The 20,769-nt window shown below is 40.2% G+C and overlaps 1 protein-coding gene across 1 annotated transcript in view; it reads right to left on the bottom strand.

Annotated features, from left to right (window-relative positions):
• dnah2 (dynein, axonemal, heavy chain 2) overlaps positions 1 to 20,769 on the bottom strand; it is a 282,596-nt gene that overhangs the window by 163,787 nt on the left and 98,040 nt on the right. Inside the window, exons 21-28 of the mRNA XM_055198209.2 lie at positions 19,233 to 19,433; positions 18,633 to 18,789; positions 18,303 to 18,477; positions 14,183 to 14,346; positions 13,916 to 14,077; positions 10,832 to 10,935; positions 7,434 to 7,590; positions 904 to 986 (exon numbers count right to left, since the gene is read on the bottom strand). Of these exons, the coding sequence (XP_055054184.2) occupies positions 904 to 986; positions 7,434 to 7,590; positions 10,832 to 10,935; positions 13,916 to 14,077; positions 14,183 to 14,346; positions 18,303 to 18,477; positions 18,633 to 18,789; positions 19,233 to 19,433 (1,203 nt within the window). The remainder of the gene's footprint in view (positions 1 to 903; positions 987 to 7,433; positions 7,591 to 10,831; positions 10,936 to 13,915; positions 14,078 to 14,182; positions 14,347 to 18,302; positions 18,478 to 18,632; positions 18,790 to 19,232; positions 19,434 to 20,769) is intronic.

The raw sequence follows: 20,769 nt of genomic DNA, 5'->3' as shown, positions 1-20,769 counted from the left end.
TCAAGGTATGTGCAAGCAAATACAAAAATTAAAAGACCGTCAATGCTAATGTAAATCCTGGTTGGATAAGGATTTATAGTTGGATATGAAGATGAAATCTGACGCATATAGCTTCAGTGTTGAAACTGATAAAATAATTTCTGTCTGCGGTTCTATATGGGCTACAATGGCAATAATTTTTAAAAAATAATGTGGGAAAAAAGAACTATAAATTACGTTATTTTTGGAACTGTGAACTAGTTCAAAATTTTGAAATATGAACTATGAACTGAACTAGTTAATTTTAAAATGTGTGAACTGAACTTTTGAACTGAGTGTAGGGTACACTCAATTTTTTTGAAAAAATGCTTATTTTCCAGCTCCCCTAGAGTTAAAGAATTACGTTTTACGTTTTGGAATCCATTCAGCCGATCTCCGGGTCTGGCTGTACCACTTTTAGCATAGCTTAGCACAATCCATTGAATCTGATTTGACCATTAGCATCGCGCTTAAAAATAACCGAAGAGCATTATTACGAGAGTTTTATTATGAGATATTATGCAGCGCCCAAAAATAGTCCCCTTGGAAACTTTCAATAGCTGGGGACTATTTTCAGGCAGTGTGTAATATGCACCCATGATACTGCAGCAAAGTCCTTGATCATTACGCCAGAATGAGAGTGTAGTTCCTAGCCATATCGGCCTAGAAAATCGCAACTTTTGATTTACCGTCGGCCTTAGTACATAATTTGTCACTTTATTATAGGTGTTTGATTATAAATATCTAGGGAAAATCCTTAAAATAACAGCATTTGGTTGCACAACTTTTTTTTTAAAAATCAGTAAAATTATTGGTTTTGGATTTTGACTGGTTTTTATTTTTCTACAGTGAACCTCTTGACTTTGTTGACGTCTGCCCTCTCACCTTAGTCTGTGGTGACCCTTGTCTTTGTAGGCTATGATGTCCAGAGACGTTACCTCCCATGTCTTCACAATGCCTTCCAGCGCCTGTAAATCAGAGGTCAATGTTAGGTTTTTCAGTGTTAGCACTTCTCTTTTCAGACACTTTCCACCTCAGCTCTGAATGCCAGATTTTATTAAAGTGGGAAGGGCAGTGACCCATCTGATGAGGTGACTAGTGAAAGGCAAAGCACATTGATCGGGGCCCCAGCACAACCAAGAACAAGGTCCTTCTAATAACAGCCTTGCATAGAAATGTGATAATGACACTTCCCTTTTACGTGTTTTAAAACATCTTTTAGGCATCATAGATAAAACACTAAAACTTTCAAACACCATCTGGGTTTTGCGTAAATACTTTTAAAATCCAGTGAGCGGCCTACCTATAAAAATTTTCTTGTATTAGAGCTGGAAGGGCAGCCATCAATCACAGATGTTAGTTGAAGAATTAGTAGTGATAGGGAAAAACATTGATCAGGGTTTCCCTTTAATAAACATTAGAGACAAGCTCCTTCTAGAAATAGCAGCCATGCAGTGAAATGTGACAATGACACTACTCATTTACGCTCTGACTTTCTTTCACTTTCTTCCTCTTTTTACTCTCTCCGTGGCCATGGGTCACTTTTAGGTGAACCGCTTTGTGCTTTGGGGGGTTATGAGGGCGCGCTCTCCCGTTTCTGTTCTCGAACCAAAGCGGTGTTGTTGTAACCTCTGCGAGCACAGAGCAGTGCGTCTGGGAATCTCCTTGGACTGAGAGCCAGAGGAAGAAAGAGTAAGATAGTGGGAGAGAGAGAGGGAGGAGGGAACAACCTCCCACAGTCTGACAGACCGACAGGGCCGCTCTCCTCCGCAGGGGCAGGCGAGGCTGCTCTGAAGGAAATTAAGCGCAGGGCTCATTTCCCCCGCGGCCACCACACATGACCTGCGACTGCAGCCTGGGGACACACGCCTCTGGCAGCACTGCGCTCATACTGTACTGACTGAACAGAGCCTAAGAAATTTTCCTTTTTAAGACTAAAATAGGATTATAGTCAACTTTTAAGCCTGTTTCACACGACCTCCGTTGGCTGTGCATACTGTACAGCTACAGTAGAGCTGCGACATTGGCATAGGATTGTGCTTTTACAGTGACAGTTTCTGTGGCGTAACAGAGTTGCTTCTCTCTTCAGAATAATAGTGCTTTCGGGGCTAATACATTAAGGGGGGGTTTCCCAGACAGGGCTTATCCTAGTCCCAGACTAAAATGCATGTCTGAGCTACCTTAATTTAAAAACACCTTCTAACATATCTTAACATACACTCACCTAAAGGATTATTAGGAACACCATACTAATACTGTGTTTTACCCCCTTTCGCCATCAGAACTGCCTTAATTCTATGTGGCATTGATTCAACAAGGTGCTGAAAGCATTCTTTAGAAATGTTGGCCCATATTGATAGGATAGCATCTTGCAGTTGATGGAAAGATGCTTTATTGTGTTGAGATCTGGTGACTGTGGGCGCCATTTTACTACAGTGAACTCATTGTCATGTTCAAGAAACCAATTTGAAATGATTTGAGCTTTGTGACATGGTGCATTATCCTGCTGGAAGTAGCCATCAGAGGTGGTCATAAAGGGATGGACATGGTCAGAAACAATGCTCAGGTAGGCCGTGGCATTTAAACAATGTCCAATTGGCACTAAGTGCCTAAAGTGTGCCAAGAAAACATCCCCCACACCATTACACCACCACCAGCCTGCACAGTGGTAACAAGGCATTATGGATCCATGTTCTCATTCTGTTTACCCAAATTCTGACTCTACCATCTGAATGTCTCAACAGAAATCATCAGACCAGGCAACATTTTTCCGGTCTTCAACTGTCCAATTTTGGTGAGCATGTGCAAATTGTAGCCACTTTTTCCTGGTTGTAGAGGAGATGAGTGGTACCCGGTCGGGTCTTCTGCTGTTGTAGCTCATCCTCCTCAAGGTTGTGCGTGTTGTGGCTTCACAAATGCTTTTCTGCATACCTCGATTGTAACGAGTGGTTATTTCAGTCAAAGTTGCTCTTCTATCACCTTAAATCAGTCGGCTCATTCTCCTCTGACCTCTAGCATCAACAAGGCATTTTCGCCCACAGGACTGCCCCATACTGCATGTTTTTCCCTTTTCACACCATTCTTTGTAACCCCTAGACATGGTTGTGCATGAAAATCCCAGTAACTGAGCAGATTGTGAAATACTCAGACAGGCCGTCTGGCACAAACAACCATGCCACGCTCAAAATTGCTTAAATCACCTTTCTTTCCCATTCTGATATTCAGTTTGGAGCTCAGGAGATTGTCTTGACCAGGACCACACCCCTAAATGCATTGAAGCAACTGCCATGTGATTGGTTGATTAGATAATTGCATTAATGAGAAATTGAACAGGTGTTCCTAATAATCTTTTCGGTGAGTGTATATCTGCCATTGTTCTGTCTCAAGAAAACGACTTAAATGTCCTAAGAGATCATAGATTCAAGACGCTCGTCACTATCCATGCTGAAGCAGAGATCATTCACCAGCATAACAGAACAAATGATCCCAGACAAATACCGGATGCATTTCCTTAAGAAATCTTGGAGAAACCAGTAGACCAGGGGTCACCAATCCTGGTCATGGAGGGCCGGTGTCTCTGTAGAGTTTAGCTCCAACCCTAATTAAACACACCTGAAGCCCCTAATTAGCTGCTTCAGGTGTGTTTGATTAGGGTTGGAACTAAACTCTGCAGAGACACCGGCCCTCCAGGACCAGGATTGATAACCATTGCATAGACCATCCGTGTACTTGCCTACAGCTTTTTGCGTACGGAGGTTGGCCAAAAAATAAACATGCTGCACAGATAATGAGGTATAATGTGTGAATCTAAGTAAAGTGGATTTAAAATTTAAAATTTGACTCTAAGCGGGCGTGCACACAAAGTGTTTACGCCAGCAGCTGGCATATGTTTTCAATTGTTTTCAATGGAAGCATTGCACTTTTCAAAAAAGCTAGCAGCTGGCGGTTGAGTTTTTTTCTGCGCTGAGCGCCGACGCCCAGAGTTAAAAAATATTCAACTTTGGGTGAAAAGCTCAGCTCGCCAATGTCACTGTGCCATCCAATCACAGTGGAGGAGGGGTGGGACAAATATCACAACGAACAAGCGGCGCATCATTCAAGGACTGATAAACAAAGCAGAAGTGTCATAGCAATCAAAGCACTCAGCTGAAAAAAAGCTGACAAGCGCCTACAGACGTTTTCAGCAGCGTTTAAAAGCTTTGGTGTACACGCCCCCTAACTGTAAGTATCTGATAGCTCTTTGTATGATCTTTGTTGCCTTTACATTAAAACTGTCTTGCTAATGAAAACTCCGAACAGCTGCCAGACTCTGAAACTCCTCTCTGCTGTGATTCTCTGCTGGGGCTGTCTGGTTATAGGATGTCACTCTGAGGATATCATCTTTAACCTTTTCAATATGACCTCTAACCCTAATCCTCCTGACTGAGACTCTCCCTCTCTTTTTAACATCCCAAATCTCTGAGGATCTACTGTCTTATGAGAGGAGTGGAGAGCAATGAGCCTGGCAGAGCCTAGAGTCTGCTCATCAGACAAAGGACAAAACAATAGGAAAGTGGAATGAAAATCTTTCTTTATCCTTATAAGAAAAGATTAAAAGTAATACCAATAACAAGTTTTAATACCAGCTGTTATGCGATATCATACAGTATGCTTTTTATCTTGGACATTTTTTGGGTCAATGATGGGACATTAATTATTTTGTGTCTGTATGGTTCAATTAAATTTAAAATGGTTAAAATTTCAAAAAAATATGTTGATTACTTGCATACATTCTCTTTTTTGATGACCAAATCTAAAATTTCTGGTTTTATTTCATTTTGACAGAATATTTGCAAAAATGTCAATGTGGTGTAACCAGTCTGTGTCAATTGGTGTAACTAGTTTTTTTTTAATGAAAATGTAAATATATTCACAAAAAATATAATCATCCTATTCAGTGTAACATGATTTTTTCCATACATTTTACATAATTTTTCAAAGATTATTTAAAAACAAAGTTTTTAGCATATGTCAGGACAAATATTACAAAAATGCATTAAAATTTACAATTAGAAATAACTAATAAAATTATATTTTAAAATGTTTTTTATGATTACGCTAGCATGCCATTAAGGTGGATAAAATATTTCATATTTCTCATTCTTTGGCGCAATTGGTGGTTACACCATTTGACATTTTCAGGTCCATTTAGTCTTTAGACTTTCATAAAAATGGTGCAAATGTATTTTTTATTGCATAAAATTAACATAAATACATTACACTGCAAAAAATGACTCTCTTACTTAATATTTTTTCGGTAAAAATATCAAAAAATTCTTAAATTAAGATGCTTTTTCTTGATAAGCAAAACAACCCAAGAAAATAAGTCTAGTTTTTAGACCAAAAATATAAAATTTAAGTGATTTTTTGCAATTTGAAAAATTTGCATAAACAGTAAATTAAAGAAAAATTTAAGAAAAATTTGCTTACCCCATTGGCTTATTTTTTTGATTGTTTTGCACAAAATCACTTAAATGTGATATTTTTGGTCTAAAAACTAGACTTATTTTCTTGGGTTGTTTAGCTCATCAAGAAAATGCATTTTAACCTAAGAATTTTAAGATATTTTTTACTGAAAACAAGACAAAAATACTAATTTTTTTTTTCTTGAAAATCATTTTTTGCAGTGTATAAACTTGATGCATGTTTTTTAAAAAGACTTTTGAATTTCTCATCTTGCCAAACCGTTTTTGTCACTGACCCTTTAGAATTAGATTTTTATGACTTTTTACCATTACTCTGTACCTTTTACCTTTACTTTGGCTAAAATATAGTCAATTGTTACGTGTATGCGAGGGATTTGCATCACCAGAGGAGTGTGCGCATCCTGTACGTGCACCGCTGGATTTTTAAAACCCTGCATACATTGTATGCATTGAAAAAAATACATTGTATGCATTGGTCGTGCATGCACCTACAGTACAGCTCAGGAGATGCATTGCATTTTGTGTAAATGTGCATGCGTGGAACGTCTGAGTCAAATAAACTATACTTTGTAAGGCTGTGCATTCAACCATGCACATACGTTTGCGTACACGTAGAAAAACAGACTATATGCCGGGCTTATTTAGTGCAACTTTTCTTGACGTCTTCGAGTATGATTTTGTTTTGCTGTTTCATACTTAAGCAATAGCTTATTGTCTCTAAACAGATTTCCCTCCAAGATAAGCTCATCCCCCCATCAAGCTTAATTAATTATTATAGAGACAGTTTCATCTCAGTCTCAGCCATATGGGCTTAATATCACCTGAAGGGATATTCAATCAGTTCTATTACAGAAGCGCCAGTGAGAAATCATCTCTGAGATGTGTGACCACGATTATCATTCAATAACACCTGTCTCTAGACCACCGTGTCACCCCACCGTTTGGGTGGACACACAATCAACTCTGGGAGAACAGATAGTGGTTAATTTTGTTGCTAACCTCAATTTACATCTCTCGCACTTCGTTTACATCATAGGTGGGAAAGCTGGATTGAAGGAGGAACATTATGAAATGTCAGCGCTGATATTGTTCTGTGTTTAATCTGACTCTGCTGAACCCAAAGTACTTCACGTGCCTGTCACTGCTATGCTGTAATAAACTTCTTCATTAAGATCCCAAGTCCTCATAATTGTTTCTGAGGATGTACTCATATTATGTGATCCGTATCGTACCCGTGTACGTTTGTCCCCCAAAAATAATTAGTTTGGCTAGTGTGATCACTCTGTAAAGTTCTTTTTCACATTTTTTAGGTTGATACAAGCACTGGGGCCCCACTTAAACATGGATAAAGTCAGATTTGTACACTATAACCCTTTAAATGTTCCTTTATATCAGATATGCATATATGAATATGAATTTTAGGAAAGGGGGCCCTTCTATCATAGAGTTTGAAAACCCTTGCTCTAGAGCATTGTGTAGTAGTGCAAAGGGTGTAGGTTTGGTTCCCAGAATCATCTATACTGATAAAAATATATGAAATAAAACCACTGTAAGTTGCTTTGGATAAAACTGCTGCCAAACGCATAAATTAAAATGAAGATTTTATAAGGTAAAACCTTAAAAAGGTAAGAAGGCCTAAGCCCGGACGATACACTGCAGGATTTTTGCCCTCCTATAAGATTATCACACTGTGCGACATGAATCGTTTAAACTCGAATACGACATTGAAAACTGTCATAGGCTAACTTTGGACGCAAAACCGGGAAAACGGCCGTCTTTGAACCTCTCTCACTGTACGACATAGGACCACCGATGAAGAGCCACGATCACAGAAATCGGGACGATTGTTTCCCTATGGCAATCTTTCGTCTGGGACAGCCAATAATCGTGCAGTGTATCCCGGGCTTTAAAGAGACTCTGAAGAGAATTGGACAGAGAAAACTATCAAACCTGTTCTATGGAGAGCTCTTTGCTGGCAGCTCCTGATATGTCCTTGATGCGTTCAGCATGGTGGTCCAGACCCAAAGACACAATCTTCTCAAGAGTGAAGTCTGCACTGTCTGGGTCAAAGGGTTGCTGCACTTCTTGCCTTATTTGATCCCAGTGTCTAAAATAAACAACAAAAAACTATGCAGTCAGTTGAATGATCAAACAGTTAAGAGGCTTTGACAAAGACAAGAATCTGTGCTCACAAAAGAAGAATTAACCTTGGTTGAAATTCTTTCTAAATGGTAGTAATTCATTCATGAAAATATTCAATGAAGATACAATTACATGGCAATTGTGTAATTATGACATTTTTAAGAGCTAAAGAACTGTGATGTTCAGACACAATAGTTGGCGAGATTCTGTCATAATAAACAGGTGTGACAGCGAAAGGTTTGAATTCTCCTGTGAGAGATCGCGTAGCAATGACGCGCAGCTTGTTGTCTTCTCTCACAGAAATCCTCTGAGACTGTCAGCACATCAGATCCACAACAAAACACAACAGCACCATTTCAAAAAATGTTCTGCCAGCGACCGGCCCTCCTGAGATTGAGGCTGAGCATTTTGGGACACGATCTCTCGTACTAGAGCCTGTTTTTCTCTCCCTCTTCTCTCTTCTCCCGTTATGTCGGTTCTGGACTTCTGAGGCTGGAGCTCTGTTTATTTTCATCTGCTCCCCTGATGCGCGGTGTCGGCCAGCGGGACATGCTAACAGAAATCTTTCAGAGGGTTACATTAGTGTGATTAGCCGGATGTCATCATGGGAACGTGAGGCCTGTCTCTGCCAGGGCTTCTGCAGGGTTCCTGATTGGCTGTTGTTTTGGGAATGCCAAAACATGATCTAATCGAATGACAGGGCAGAGGACAACCAGAAAGTGGAAAACGACACATTTCTCAGCAGGGTTGGCGCCGGAGTGCACAAAAGCTAGCGTGAGGGAGGAGTGAAGAGAGTTGTAACTTAGGTCTGGCTGTCAGGGTGCACAACTGCAGCTCATTGTGTAAAGGCCGAAGTATAGTCCATTTTTTAAGGGGGTCCGCGTACAGTGGGCGCGACACAGTTTTCTTTATCAGAAGAGTGCACGCTTACTGTACACGCACCACCACATTTTTAAGCCCTGCGTACATTGTACCCATAGGTCGTGCATGCGCCTCCTGGAGAATGTAGTATGTAGCCCAAGAGATCTATTGCACTTTGTCACAATGCGCATGCCTCGAACGTCTGTGTGTTACTTATGCTGGGTACACATCCAAAGTGGAAGATGATGGGAAATGAAGTCCAAGTGACAATTAAAGTGGATATAACAGGACAAACATACAGAAAAACAGTGTACTTGTACGAGTCAAATACACTATACTTTGCAAAGCTGTGCGTTGGATTGTGCGTGTACGTTCGCGTACTATACTTTCGCGTAGACTATACTTTGGGCTCAACACTACAGGTTGTATTTGTTAACATTACTTAATGCATTAGCTAACATGAACTAACAATGAAAAACTACTTCTACAACATTTATCTTAGAAATGTTAATTTCCGCATTTACTAATACATTTTTAAAATCAAAAGTTGTAGTTCCAGTTCCTTCCTGTATATCTGCACCAGCATTAGTGATTATCAACCTGATCTCAGATCAGCAGCAGCAATAAGCACGTTAACACAAATGATGATGAAAATAAAACTAAAAAGTTATATGGAAACCTCTAAAGAAAAGATGTAAAAGTTCGTAGAAAAATATGACTAAGCCTAAAAGTGTTTAGAAATAACCCAGACTGATTTCACGGAAAGTCGTGTTATAGTCACGCAAAATTTTATTAATTTATTCATGTCCATTGCACAAAATTCAGCTTTTTTCGTGCCTTGAGCATGAATGTCTTTTTCGTGACACATATTTCTATAAACAGTTTCTCGTGTCCGTGGGACAACTTTCTTTTTCGTGTCATTTTATGTATCGCTTTTTGGACTGCGTATTTTGGACTAAACCAGTTGCCGTAGTCAGCTGCGCAGTAGCTCTTATCGGATGAGAAAGTGTTTGTTGACAGTTTCTATTAGCACAATGACAAATCGCGGACATACTTGGAGTTGCGAGGCGATTTGGTGTCTTCACTGTTTGTAGTGCATTAAACCATTGTTTTCAAGCCGCATCCGCGATTCATTCTGAAAATGAACGGTTTGTCTAGAGTGTTGTATACAAACTATGTATAACAACCACAGAGACATAATTACAGCGCGCAGCCGTCTGTACATGGTGTCTGCTGTATTATTCTTCTTTTGTTTACTTCCGGGGTTTTTGTTGGAATTTCGCGCACGTTGATTCTGACCAATCGAGAAGCAGTTTAGGAAATACGTTCAAATACATGTGGCCAGTGAGTGATGTTGATTTTATCACATGACAGAATTTTGGTTCGTTTCAACTGGTGCGGATCAGAGCAATCAGTGTGGTGTGAAATTGGACCAAAACTGCTGAAAAAGTTACAATGTATTTTTTTTTGCTTTTGGTCCGGACCAAATGAACCGAACTACAGATGTGAAAACACCCTAAGAATAACTTTGTTACATTTTTAGACATCCTAACCCAACTCTAACCCCAACTCCAGGGGAGAATAGTTTTAAAAGCGGAAGACAAACATGTAGAAACCAATACATAAAAGTACATCCTAACCCCAACCGACAATGATTTAAAAATAAGAAAAAACAATGAGAAACCAATACATAAAATGAAACCAAAAGAAAGTTGTTCCTCGGACACGAAAAACTATTTATAGAAATTTGTACAAGTGTCAAGAAAAAGACATGAAAAAAGCTTAATTTCCTGCCATGGACACGAATAAATTAATCAAATTTTGCGTGACTATAACACGACTTTCCTTGATACCATCTCTAAAGGGGGTCGCACACCAGACGCGCAGCTCAGCCGCGTCGCGTCTACAACAACTCGGAGGTATCGTACACCGGAAGTGCACATTAAATAGTCAGCGTCTACTTCAAAATTAAAAATATACATTAGCAGCCAATGTTAATAGTTAATGATTGGGACAAATATGATGTTATTTAATGTTAAACTATGTGAGTGAGTCACAACTTCCTGAGTCAGACAGGACAGGCGCCACCTGTTGCGTATATATAGAAAACAATGTGTTACTTTTTTTAGAACGGCACTGCGCTGAGCTGCGCGTCTGCTGTGCGACCCCCTTAACACAGATAACTTACAAAGTGTGATTGTCAATTAAAGTGACAACAGTGTCAATAGTAAAGACGCTGTGTCATTTTGTCAGGAACCACTCTTGATGAGGAGGATTAGTGTGAGAATGACACTTCATTATGCTGAGAACACAGTTTTGTGTTGTTGGGTGCGTGAGTCCCCCACCTCTCTCTCATGGCTGGATTCCTGAGGTCTGTGATCAGTGGGACGATTTTCTTAAAGTGCTCGATCCGGCTCTTAGAGAAGTCCACAATCTCCCACTGCTTGTCCTAAAACCACACACACACACACACACACACACACACACATGAAAATTAACCTACAGTTAAAACCAAAAAAACATGACTACTACACTTTTACCACAAAGGAAACATGGTTAATTTTCATGAGGGCACACACTGCCATCACTCCATTAAGCACCTTTCTAATAGTCAGAGTCCCATTTCAGACTAAAGTGTGAAGCTGAATGTTATGCTGTGATGCACTGATCCACTGTCAGTGAAAGAGCACCCAAAGGGTCTGATTCAAGCAGGTGTTTCTAATCTGCTTAAAGCTAAATGTCAGGATAATGAGAAGCTGGTCAGAAGAGAAGCTGAATTAGCTTTAAAGGGTAATTAGAGACACAAAAGAGCTTTTATCACCGTTACAAAGAGAAACGAAAGAACAAGAGTCTCAGCTGGACTTTAATGAAGCGGCACCGGTGTGAGCATCCTACAGTAGAAGATGAGTAATGACATAACTAATATGTTACTGATGTCACTGGCTAGGATCTGAATAGTAGAGCTGAGGGGCGTCACTGCGATGTGCTTATATTGTATATGTGTGTGAAGGATCTCTTAAGGACCATGGAATTAGCTTGCAATAATTTTATTTCAACCCAAAATTTATTTTTAATGGCCTTGTACACACTGCAAACTTTCTGGAGTGACAACCACATTTAAATGTAGGAGTGAATCCCCTAAATGAACGTTCCATGTCACTCCCGAAAATGTGATATAACCATATACAGTAGCAACTTTCTGCCATGCTTATCATTCATAGCTTTGACCAAAAAAAATTACAGCATTAAGCCAGGGCCTTGTCATTTTGGAACTTAAATAACGTTTAAATGTCGGATTACAAAGCAATCAAGTTCTTGGTGTTATTAAAATGTAAAGGTGCCGGTCCCTATATTTTGATATTTGAGGTAAAGCATTTGGATTTATTTAGTTTTTTCGTGCAAGATCTGGCAACATTAGTAAGCAAACGCGTGTGCCTCTGTCATTTGGGCACCGCGCATACAGAAATGTTTTTCCCTTCTAAGCATTTATTTTTACAGAAGAGAGACCTGTCATGTCTATGATGCACATTTATAGGGTGGCCATTCGTGCCAGTTCCGCCGGACACGTCCCGAACATGTTTTTGGGTTTGTTCTCTGGAAGTCGCGTTGGTCGACCGCGTTGGTCGACCGCGTTGGTCGACCGCGTTGGTCGACCGCGTTGGTCGACCGCGTTGGTCGACACATTTAAATACTTCATCAACAACTAGTTGTTCAGTTTGGTTATGGACACACTATGCAGAGTTTCTGTAAATTATCCTGCATTTTGCGAGAGTTAATTCGGTTGTAAAATGCGGTTGTCAGTCCCGTAAATTACTGAACTATGTGTGTACAGAACAAGATTAAGCATTAAAAGACTCATTAATTCGAGTGCATACGAATTTATATGCAGTGTGTACGAGCCATTAAGTCTTTGTCTATTGCTTGTAAGTTTCAGTTTAATAAGAGCTAACAACACTCATAAATATTAATATATAGCATATAGTAGATACGTCAATCGACAGCTCCACAAATGTAGACCCATCTGCCATTTTAAAAACGGTCCAGTTGCAGATGTCACTCACAGTTTTCCAGATACCACGACACTGCACCACCTCTGGTTCATAATCCCTAGTATTCCCCAAATAATGGGCTAACCTTTCACAGGTGACAATGTTGTTTTTGTAGCCTATGTATTAACTGGAAAACACCCAAAAAAATTATTTTACTATGTTCTTACCTCAACTTATACGAATTATTACATACCTATCTTTATTCAATGCGTGCACTTAATCTTTGTACAGCGCGTCGTGCATGGGTTAGCATTTAGCCTAGCCTCATTCATTCCTTAGGATCCAAACAGGGATGAATCATAGACTGTAAAAAAAGATGGACGACGCGACGTCGCCTCCCACCATTGTAATGAATTGAATACCACGGTCGCCGCCATGTTACGTGAAAACGTCAGTTTGGAGCCATGGCATGCACAGAAGGAATCGTCCGTGGAGACAAAGGCGGGCCACGGTATCAAACTTCCGCCTAAACGCTTGTTCGACCAATTCAACCACGCCACTCATAACGACACGTCCCGTTTCTATAGCATCAAATTACTAGCTAAAATGAAACTTACCACAATAATGAACACTTGAACATATATCAGCGTGATAACAACTACCTGAAAGGACCAAAACCATCTTTTGGAAACTTTTATTGGAAGTGTAAATAATGCTTTTATTTAAGCAGAGTCCCATTAGTTTGAATGGAGAGGGCGGGGTTATGACTTGTACTGCAGCCAGCCACCAGGGGGCAAACAAAGAGCCAGAGGCTTCACTTTTCGAGGCTTATGAGGCACACCCGAGATGAATTTAGAAGCCACCAAACACTTCCATGTTTTCCCTATTTAAAGACTGTTACATGAGTAGGTACATGAGTAAGTATAGTGGCACAAAATAAAACGTAAAAAATGAGAACTATATTGTATGGCGGAAGAGCACTTCGTTTGTAGCACTTGGACCTTGGGGGTGTTTTCCTTTAATATTACAGGTTTTTATACTATAGTAACTTAATGTCGTGTTAGCAAACACGTTTGTCTTGGTGTAACTTGTTAGTTTAACAATTATACTGTTTGGGTCTACAACACTTGATCAAACATGGGTATAACTACTTTGGCGGACACACAGTCAGCTTGCTCTCGAGTGTTTAGCGACCATGGTGGCAAGGTTGCCAGATTTGCACAACAAAACCAACCAACATATAGCAGCCCATAAAAACAGCCCTAATGACGAATCTATATATATACATACATATCTATGACATCACTGAGGTGCCTCCACTCCACCTTTACACGCAGGAGATATTTATTTGGGACATATATTTGTGTTGATTACTAAAAACCTTCCCTCTCTGCCATAAGATTACATATCACATGTATAGTGTAAATTATGCTTGCTTGCCTTGAACTCCCTGCTGAGTTTGTGGAGTTTATTGAACATAGTCTGGGCGGTGTTCTCCATGACCTCGGTCTGTAGAGTGGCCAACTGACCCCCCTTCCATTCGTTCCACATGGCCTCCCACTGCTGTGAGATCTCCCACAACTGCTGCAGGTAACCCAGATCCTACAAAAACAAATAAACACCAACAATCTAACAATCAATTTGTCCAATGAATGACACAAGACAAGCGAGTCAAAGACTGAAGCAAAAGTTTTTGTAAATAAGCACCTTTTCTAGAGTCAGGATGTCTTTGGAAGGTATCTGTTCAATCTTGAAGATAGAGAGACCGTTGCATATGCTTCCCTCCTCTTCTATAAGAGCATCCAACTGGGCACGCAATGCAGACACCTGCTGCAGTGCAGAATCTGGGGTCACCCCACTGCTAAATGGACCTGCGAAAATAAGACCATACAGACATAAAGACACGGGCATAAAAAGACCACACACACATGCACGCACGCAGATGCACATAACACTTGGTAAATTAATTAGAAGAACGCATATGCGTTTGTTATTTCCCCAGAGAGGAACTCGGCTCTCTCCAAAAGCTCATCTAATCCCTATTGGACAGAATGTTAGCGAAGTGAACATGTTTTCCTCAATGTGCCGTTAATGTGTTTTCACAGTCAGGGGCTCAGCGGGTCAGTGGGTCTTTTTTCAGAACCGAGCGGGGGTTCTGGCTCGGACCCAGACACGGACTCCCACGATCCACGCGCACTTGCAACAGCTTTGATTTACGAGACATTTGATCTTTTAAAAAGCACCCCATTCATCTTACGACAGCAACAGACACTAAGTACAGTAACACACACGACACACTCACACAGACACCGTTATCTGTCCCGAACGAGACCCCTGGTGAAATGTTTACAGGCACGTCTGTTTACGTCCGTCAACGCCTATAATGGATTCCATCAAACTTAATCGCACGCCTACATCTCTACCAATTACAAAAAACACACATTTACACAATTCTGCATTAAGGCGAACCATTAAACAGCGCATGAAGATCCATCTGGGATCTCCAGTCAATATTTGCGTGAAGTCTGATTTACTGAAGCACACAACACATGCCGAAGTACGCAGCTGGAACGGAGCGAATTCACGACTGAGCGCGCTCAAAAGGTTGATGACGTCCGATTTCTCTTAGCATAGCAATGTTAAAAAGTGCTAAATTTTCAATAAATCTCCCTTGGAGCCTTCAAGCAATCATAAACATTTAATTGGCTTCGTGCTATGTACAACATAGTGCTTTTCCTCCGAGTCAGATCTGAGAGGAAATGTCACAGTGGGTCTGTGGAGAGCAGGAGATGAGATTTTTAAGGGGCACCTTGGCAGGGGCCAGTCGCATGTGTTTGGACTGAATGAGTGTGATATTACTGAAACTGTCTTTCTCTCTTGAATACAAATTGCTCTCTGTACAAAGCTGCTTCCTGGCCTCATTAACCTGAAGGAGCCTGCCATTGTTTGCAGGAACAATCCAAACAATCCTGCCATTCTCAACAAGTTGCAGCTGCCGCCCACGTTCAGAAATTCAGGGTTCGTGTGGAAATAACGACGATGAACGGCGGGCGAGTTTGCGAAGTGTTGACTTAACGCAACGTTTTCGCGTTAATCGCGTGTGCCAAAACTCTGGCTTTGTCTAAATCAAGACGGCTTTGGATTCGTACCGAGAGGGGAGGAACAGAGGAGGAGAGACACGGGAGAGATCAAACCGAAAAACAAGAGACTTCATAGAGCCATCACACAATGGAAACAAGATGCGAGAGCGAGTGAGCAAAGAAGTGTGGGGAAGAACGATGGAGGAGGGAAAAGTAGGACGAGAACTCTGTCCTATTTGATGCAGTCTGGCATAACGTGACTTTGTTGGTGGCAGCAGAAGGAAGTTTTCATTCTTGTTTTTAATAGAGCAGAGAATAAACAGCACAGAGATACCAGCAGGAGGTGCGGGCCAGAGAGAGAAGAAAACAAGATGCAGAGCGCTCAGTCAAGGGCAAGATGTCAGCGTGACGGTCACTTGTGCTGTAGGTGAGGCTCTGTGGCGTCTGAAACATTATCTCAGGGTTAATTGGTTGTGATGTGCCGTGGGGCGTGTGGGAGGTTGATGGCCCGGCTCTCCCCACCGCACAGAACACCCACAGTCCCGGCAAGCACAGGCCTGTGGTGCCGCCCATGTAGTGAACTGACCTACAGAAAACGGCATGCTGGGATGTGAAGCTCACAGTAGGGATGGAGACAGCACTAGTAGTAACCAACTGACTTTGTGTGTGCATGTGTGTATTTCCCATTTACGGCACTTTGTTTGTGTATAAAAGATTATTGGTATATTATAAATCTATGTCATGTCCCTGTCTTGTAAATGCGTGTCTGTCTGCAGGTGCAATACTTCTGACCAAACCTACGATCCCTATAAAAACATTGAAAAACGATGAATTTTTTGCAACAATGCAACAAGTTGTCTTTTACGGTTGTGGTTAAAGTATTTATGAGTGGATGAATATAAAAAACTACAGAAGTCTACATTATGCACCCATTTTGTAATTAGGGGTCAAGCCCTAAAGAGATGAGGTTAGGTTAGTTTTCTTATTATTATTATTCCGCCATTGAAGTGTACGTAGGAATATTATGAAATTTGGCACCATAGACCGTAAAAAAAGATGGACGACGCCCATTCAATTTCGAGACCAGTCCTGCGCAGTAGTGAGCAGGAAGTAAAGCCGCAAAATCAAGGGCCCGTCCTCGCTTTCGCAGAATGTGCGTCATAGTTGTCAATCATGACTTTACACCACCGTTTTTATAGCATTAATAAACTAAAAACAAACTTATTTTAAAAACAAACACTTGAATTTACATCAGCGTGATGACAGTAAATGATAGAAACCAGTGTGTTATTTTCGTCAACGATGACGATAAGGAAATGATTTCGTTGACGCACCTTTTTTATGACGATAATGCAACTATGACTAGCTAAAATGGCTCTAAGGTGACGAAAACGTGACGAAACGCTTTCGAGTTTTCGTTAACGAGACAAGAACGAAAATGATTATAAGTCTGACATTCACACTGCTTGTCATTTCTGCCTACTTTGCGTGAAATCTGTCGGTTTTTAGCTAAAAAGTATCAGCAATGCTGCCGCTTCCTATCCTTGTTTTGGGTTCGCCCACCACCCGGCTGCTGCCATGCCGCGCACCAGATTTCACACAACAACAACACACCTGCGGCTGTGGCGAGTTCGAAGGACCATTGTGCTGACGCCAATAAACGGAAACGACGAGATGATTTATGGTCATACTTTCAGTATAATCCATCAGAAAGAAAAACGGAATGCATATTGGGAGACGACGGTAAATGTGGCCACAAACTAGGTGGGAAGAATACCACCAACCTCAAGCGGCACCTGAAGGCGCCTGAAAAGATTTTTTTTTTAAAGGTAACTAACAAGTCACGCTGTTAACATATCATATACATTCAATTTTACTCGACAATCGGCTTGTGACACATTTCATGTTAAGCTTAAGGTTTCACATGTATCTTCTTGTCAAACCTAAGCCCATTTCCAATACTTTTTAACCTAAATTAATTTGTTAAAGACTACTTTTTTACTAAAATTGACTAAACTTAACTAAAACTTTTTTTTGCGTTTTCATCGACTAAAACTTGACTTAAACCTTTTTGTCAAGTTTATAAGTGATTAAAATGTGACTTAAACTAAAAAGCCAAAAGACTAAGACTAAAACTAAAAGGGCTGCCAAAAACAACACTGGTTAAGTCCCATTGAATAACATGGGGGAGGCGGGCTTTATGACTTATACTAGGACCAGTCACTGGGGGACGATCGAAGCGTTTTGGCTTCACTTTTCAGGGCTTCTTTGGCACGCTTATTTGGCATACTGAAAGAGGGCAGGCCAAAATGGTTACCACACCAAATTTTTAATCTCTATCTCATACCCGCTAGCGCCACCAACAGTCCAAAATGACACTTACTGTATGTTTTAGCTTATAACGTCTGGTGTGGAAAATCCTTGGCTCATACATCATTTTTCGTCATGACAATTTGCTCATCTAAAGACAGCTTTATTTCCTTTTGTGCCCTTCTTGGCTTGAAACCAGTATTGCTGCTTGCAGTAGTATTTATTCTTTTTAACATTTATTAGAAAATTTTAAGTAAATCTAAGTAAATTTAGTAAAAGTAAATAGCAAAAGTGTGCATGTGCGTGTGTGTTTGCTGTGGATGACTCAGTCGCAGAAAGTTGTAGGTACTTCAGGTTCATTCTATTCTGCTGTCGGTTTTGATGTATTTTCAAGCACAGATGATGAAAAGTGAAACGTTTCTGTGTGTTGTGCTCACCTATGGTGCTGAAGCTCTCTAGGGCTGCCTGTGTCTTCTTCTTAAACTCCTCGGAGGAGAGGATCAAACCGCTCTTCATCATCTCTTTGTGTTTCTTCAACATGATGTCACTGTCAATCACGACCTGCTGAAACCACACCCACTCTCCATTGAGAGCCTCCAGCAACTCCAACACCTACGGAGATGGAGCAGAATCAGATAAAACTGCAGTCAAATATGGAACGGTGAAATGAGACAAAAATGTATTTAGAAAACAATGTGATCTGAAGACCTGAGGGAGTGAACTTTTGTGTGTGTGTGTGTGTGTCTGGGGTTTGTGTTGACACTCACAGCAGAGTCGATGGTAACCTCATACTTCTTAAGGATGACAAACTGGTCATCGATGGGAGAAATTTGATTTTCAATCTTATTCAGATCTGCCTGCAGAGTTTCCAACAGTGTAAGACTATCTACCAACTCTGCCAGAGTCTGAGGAGGCCGAGATATCCTGAAAGCACACACAGGCAGAAACATTAACACACTACAAACAGAACTAGCCACATACAGATGCTCTGTAATGTTTTAAACTACTCTTGCAGTGAAACATGTTCAATAAAAACAAGACTGGTAAAAATTTAAGTGCTAGGGTGTTTTGTGTAGGTTCCCATTTTCCCAGTATTTTTGTGTGCCATGTTTTTGTGCTTACTAGATTGTTGGTTTGCTAATGCAATATAACAACTCTAAAAATTGCCCTGACTTTACCATATGAGGACAGTTTATCATGTGCTTTATGTATGGCGGGTATTAGCTGCTTATATAGACAGTAGACCATGAGGTAGCTTTGGATTTGGGGTTTGAGTGTCTATACTGTTACACTCTATTGTTTTCTTTATATACACACACACACACACACACACACACACACACACACACACACACACACACACACACCTGAGAGCGTTCTCCTGCAGGAAGCTGTGCAGTTCTTTGAGTTTTTCTGTGGCCATAAGGCTGAGCAGCTGTGTGAACTTGCTCTGCCACTCGTTACAATGCTGCAACAGAGAAAATTTGAGTGCAGAACAGTCCAGCAACACACACTGCAAACTTAACACCGTCTCTTCTTTCTGGACATTATTTGCCACTTCTGTGTATCTGAGAAAAAGAGAGAGAAATGCTAATTAAGAGAGTGATTACAACCAACATTGAATCAGAACGATGACGATTTACGATTTACTGATTAAATTATCATGATAAAATAAAGCAATAAGCCCCAAGAAGCAGTGGGTTACCAGTGCATTTTATAACAGCTAGGTTAGCTGTTATAAAATGCACTGTAACCCCACTGCTTTGCAGGGCTTATTGCTTTTATAAAACGGTTACTTCATATGCATAGCAGGATTTCATAAAATAAAACACAAATAAGTTGTAATTATATTAGTACAAATATTAGTCTTCCGCAAAGCAAAGTAGTTCCTCAGAATCAAGTGTGGCTGAAACTGAGTTCAGTTCCCAACCAACACAGACGCAGCAAAGACACAATGAAAATATGATTAAAGACTGTAATGTTTATTTTAATAAATCAACATTCATCTAATTTATACATTAAAATGTATATTGTGTAACTGTTGAAGTGATGATCAAATATGCTTGGAAGCATGCTTAACTCTTTTTTTTTAAGTTGCCACCCAGTTTTAGTTTAATGCATAGTTTAAACATAGTTTGAAACATAAAATATCAAATGAAAGGACAGACCATCCACTTTCAGAGATAATTCCATTTTGTGAATGACTTTTGTAAGAGATTAGATTCAAACACTGTGTTTTTAGTGTTGAGTGAATGCGTCAGTGTTTAAGTTGGGTACGATCGCCACCCAGCGGATAGCGGAAATATGAATTTGAGGTTGAAACTCCCCAGGGAACGTTTTCTCTTTATTGACGAGATGACTCAACAATATATATTGACATTTATCTGGATATCGCCATTAATTGTGCAATTGTAGACAAATTTAAAATATGATTAAAGACTGTGGTGTTTATTTTCATAAATCGGTACGAAGGAACAGTGGCGCAGTGATACTTATGTAATGTGGTCTGAACCGTGGGGTTACCGGGATATTTTTTCACGGCTTAGAACGCGTTTCAACCAATCAGAATGAAGAACCAGAACTGCCCGTTTTATAATTGTATTTTGAAACTTTGTTTTTAAACAAATATTACAAAGAATTTTGTTATATTTTAGATTATAAAATGTAAATAAATAATAGCTGTTAATTTACTATCAACCATAATGAGTCCAAATAAATACCACTTGATATATCAAAAACAATGGCGGCCGATGACATTTGTTTTGAGGGCACACGATGCGAAGTTTGTCAAAATATGTATTTAGCCGTCATGTGTGTAGCTCATCATATCAAAATATGTGTTCAGTGTCATGTCAACCTATGTGCCTGCTGCAGATGCTTCGAAGGGGTTTATGATAAAAAAAA

This window comes from Misgurnus anguillicaudatus, chromosome 21 (genome assembly GCF_027580225.2).
Source record: "Misgurnus anguillicaudatus chromosome 21, ASM2758022v2, whole genome shotgun sequence".
In the NCBI taxonomy this organism is placed as follows: Eukaryota; Metazoa; Chordata; class Actinopteri; order Cypriniformes; family Cobitidae; genus Misgurnus; species Misgurnus anguillicaudatus.
Note: the sequence above shows the minus strand (reverse complement) of the source record. Positions and strands in the feature narration are given on the sequence as shown.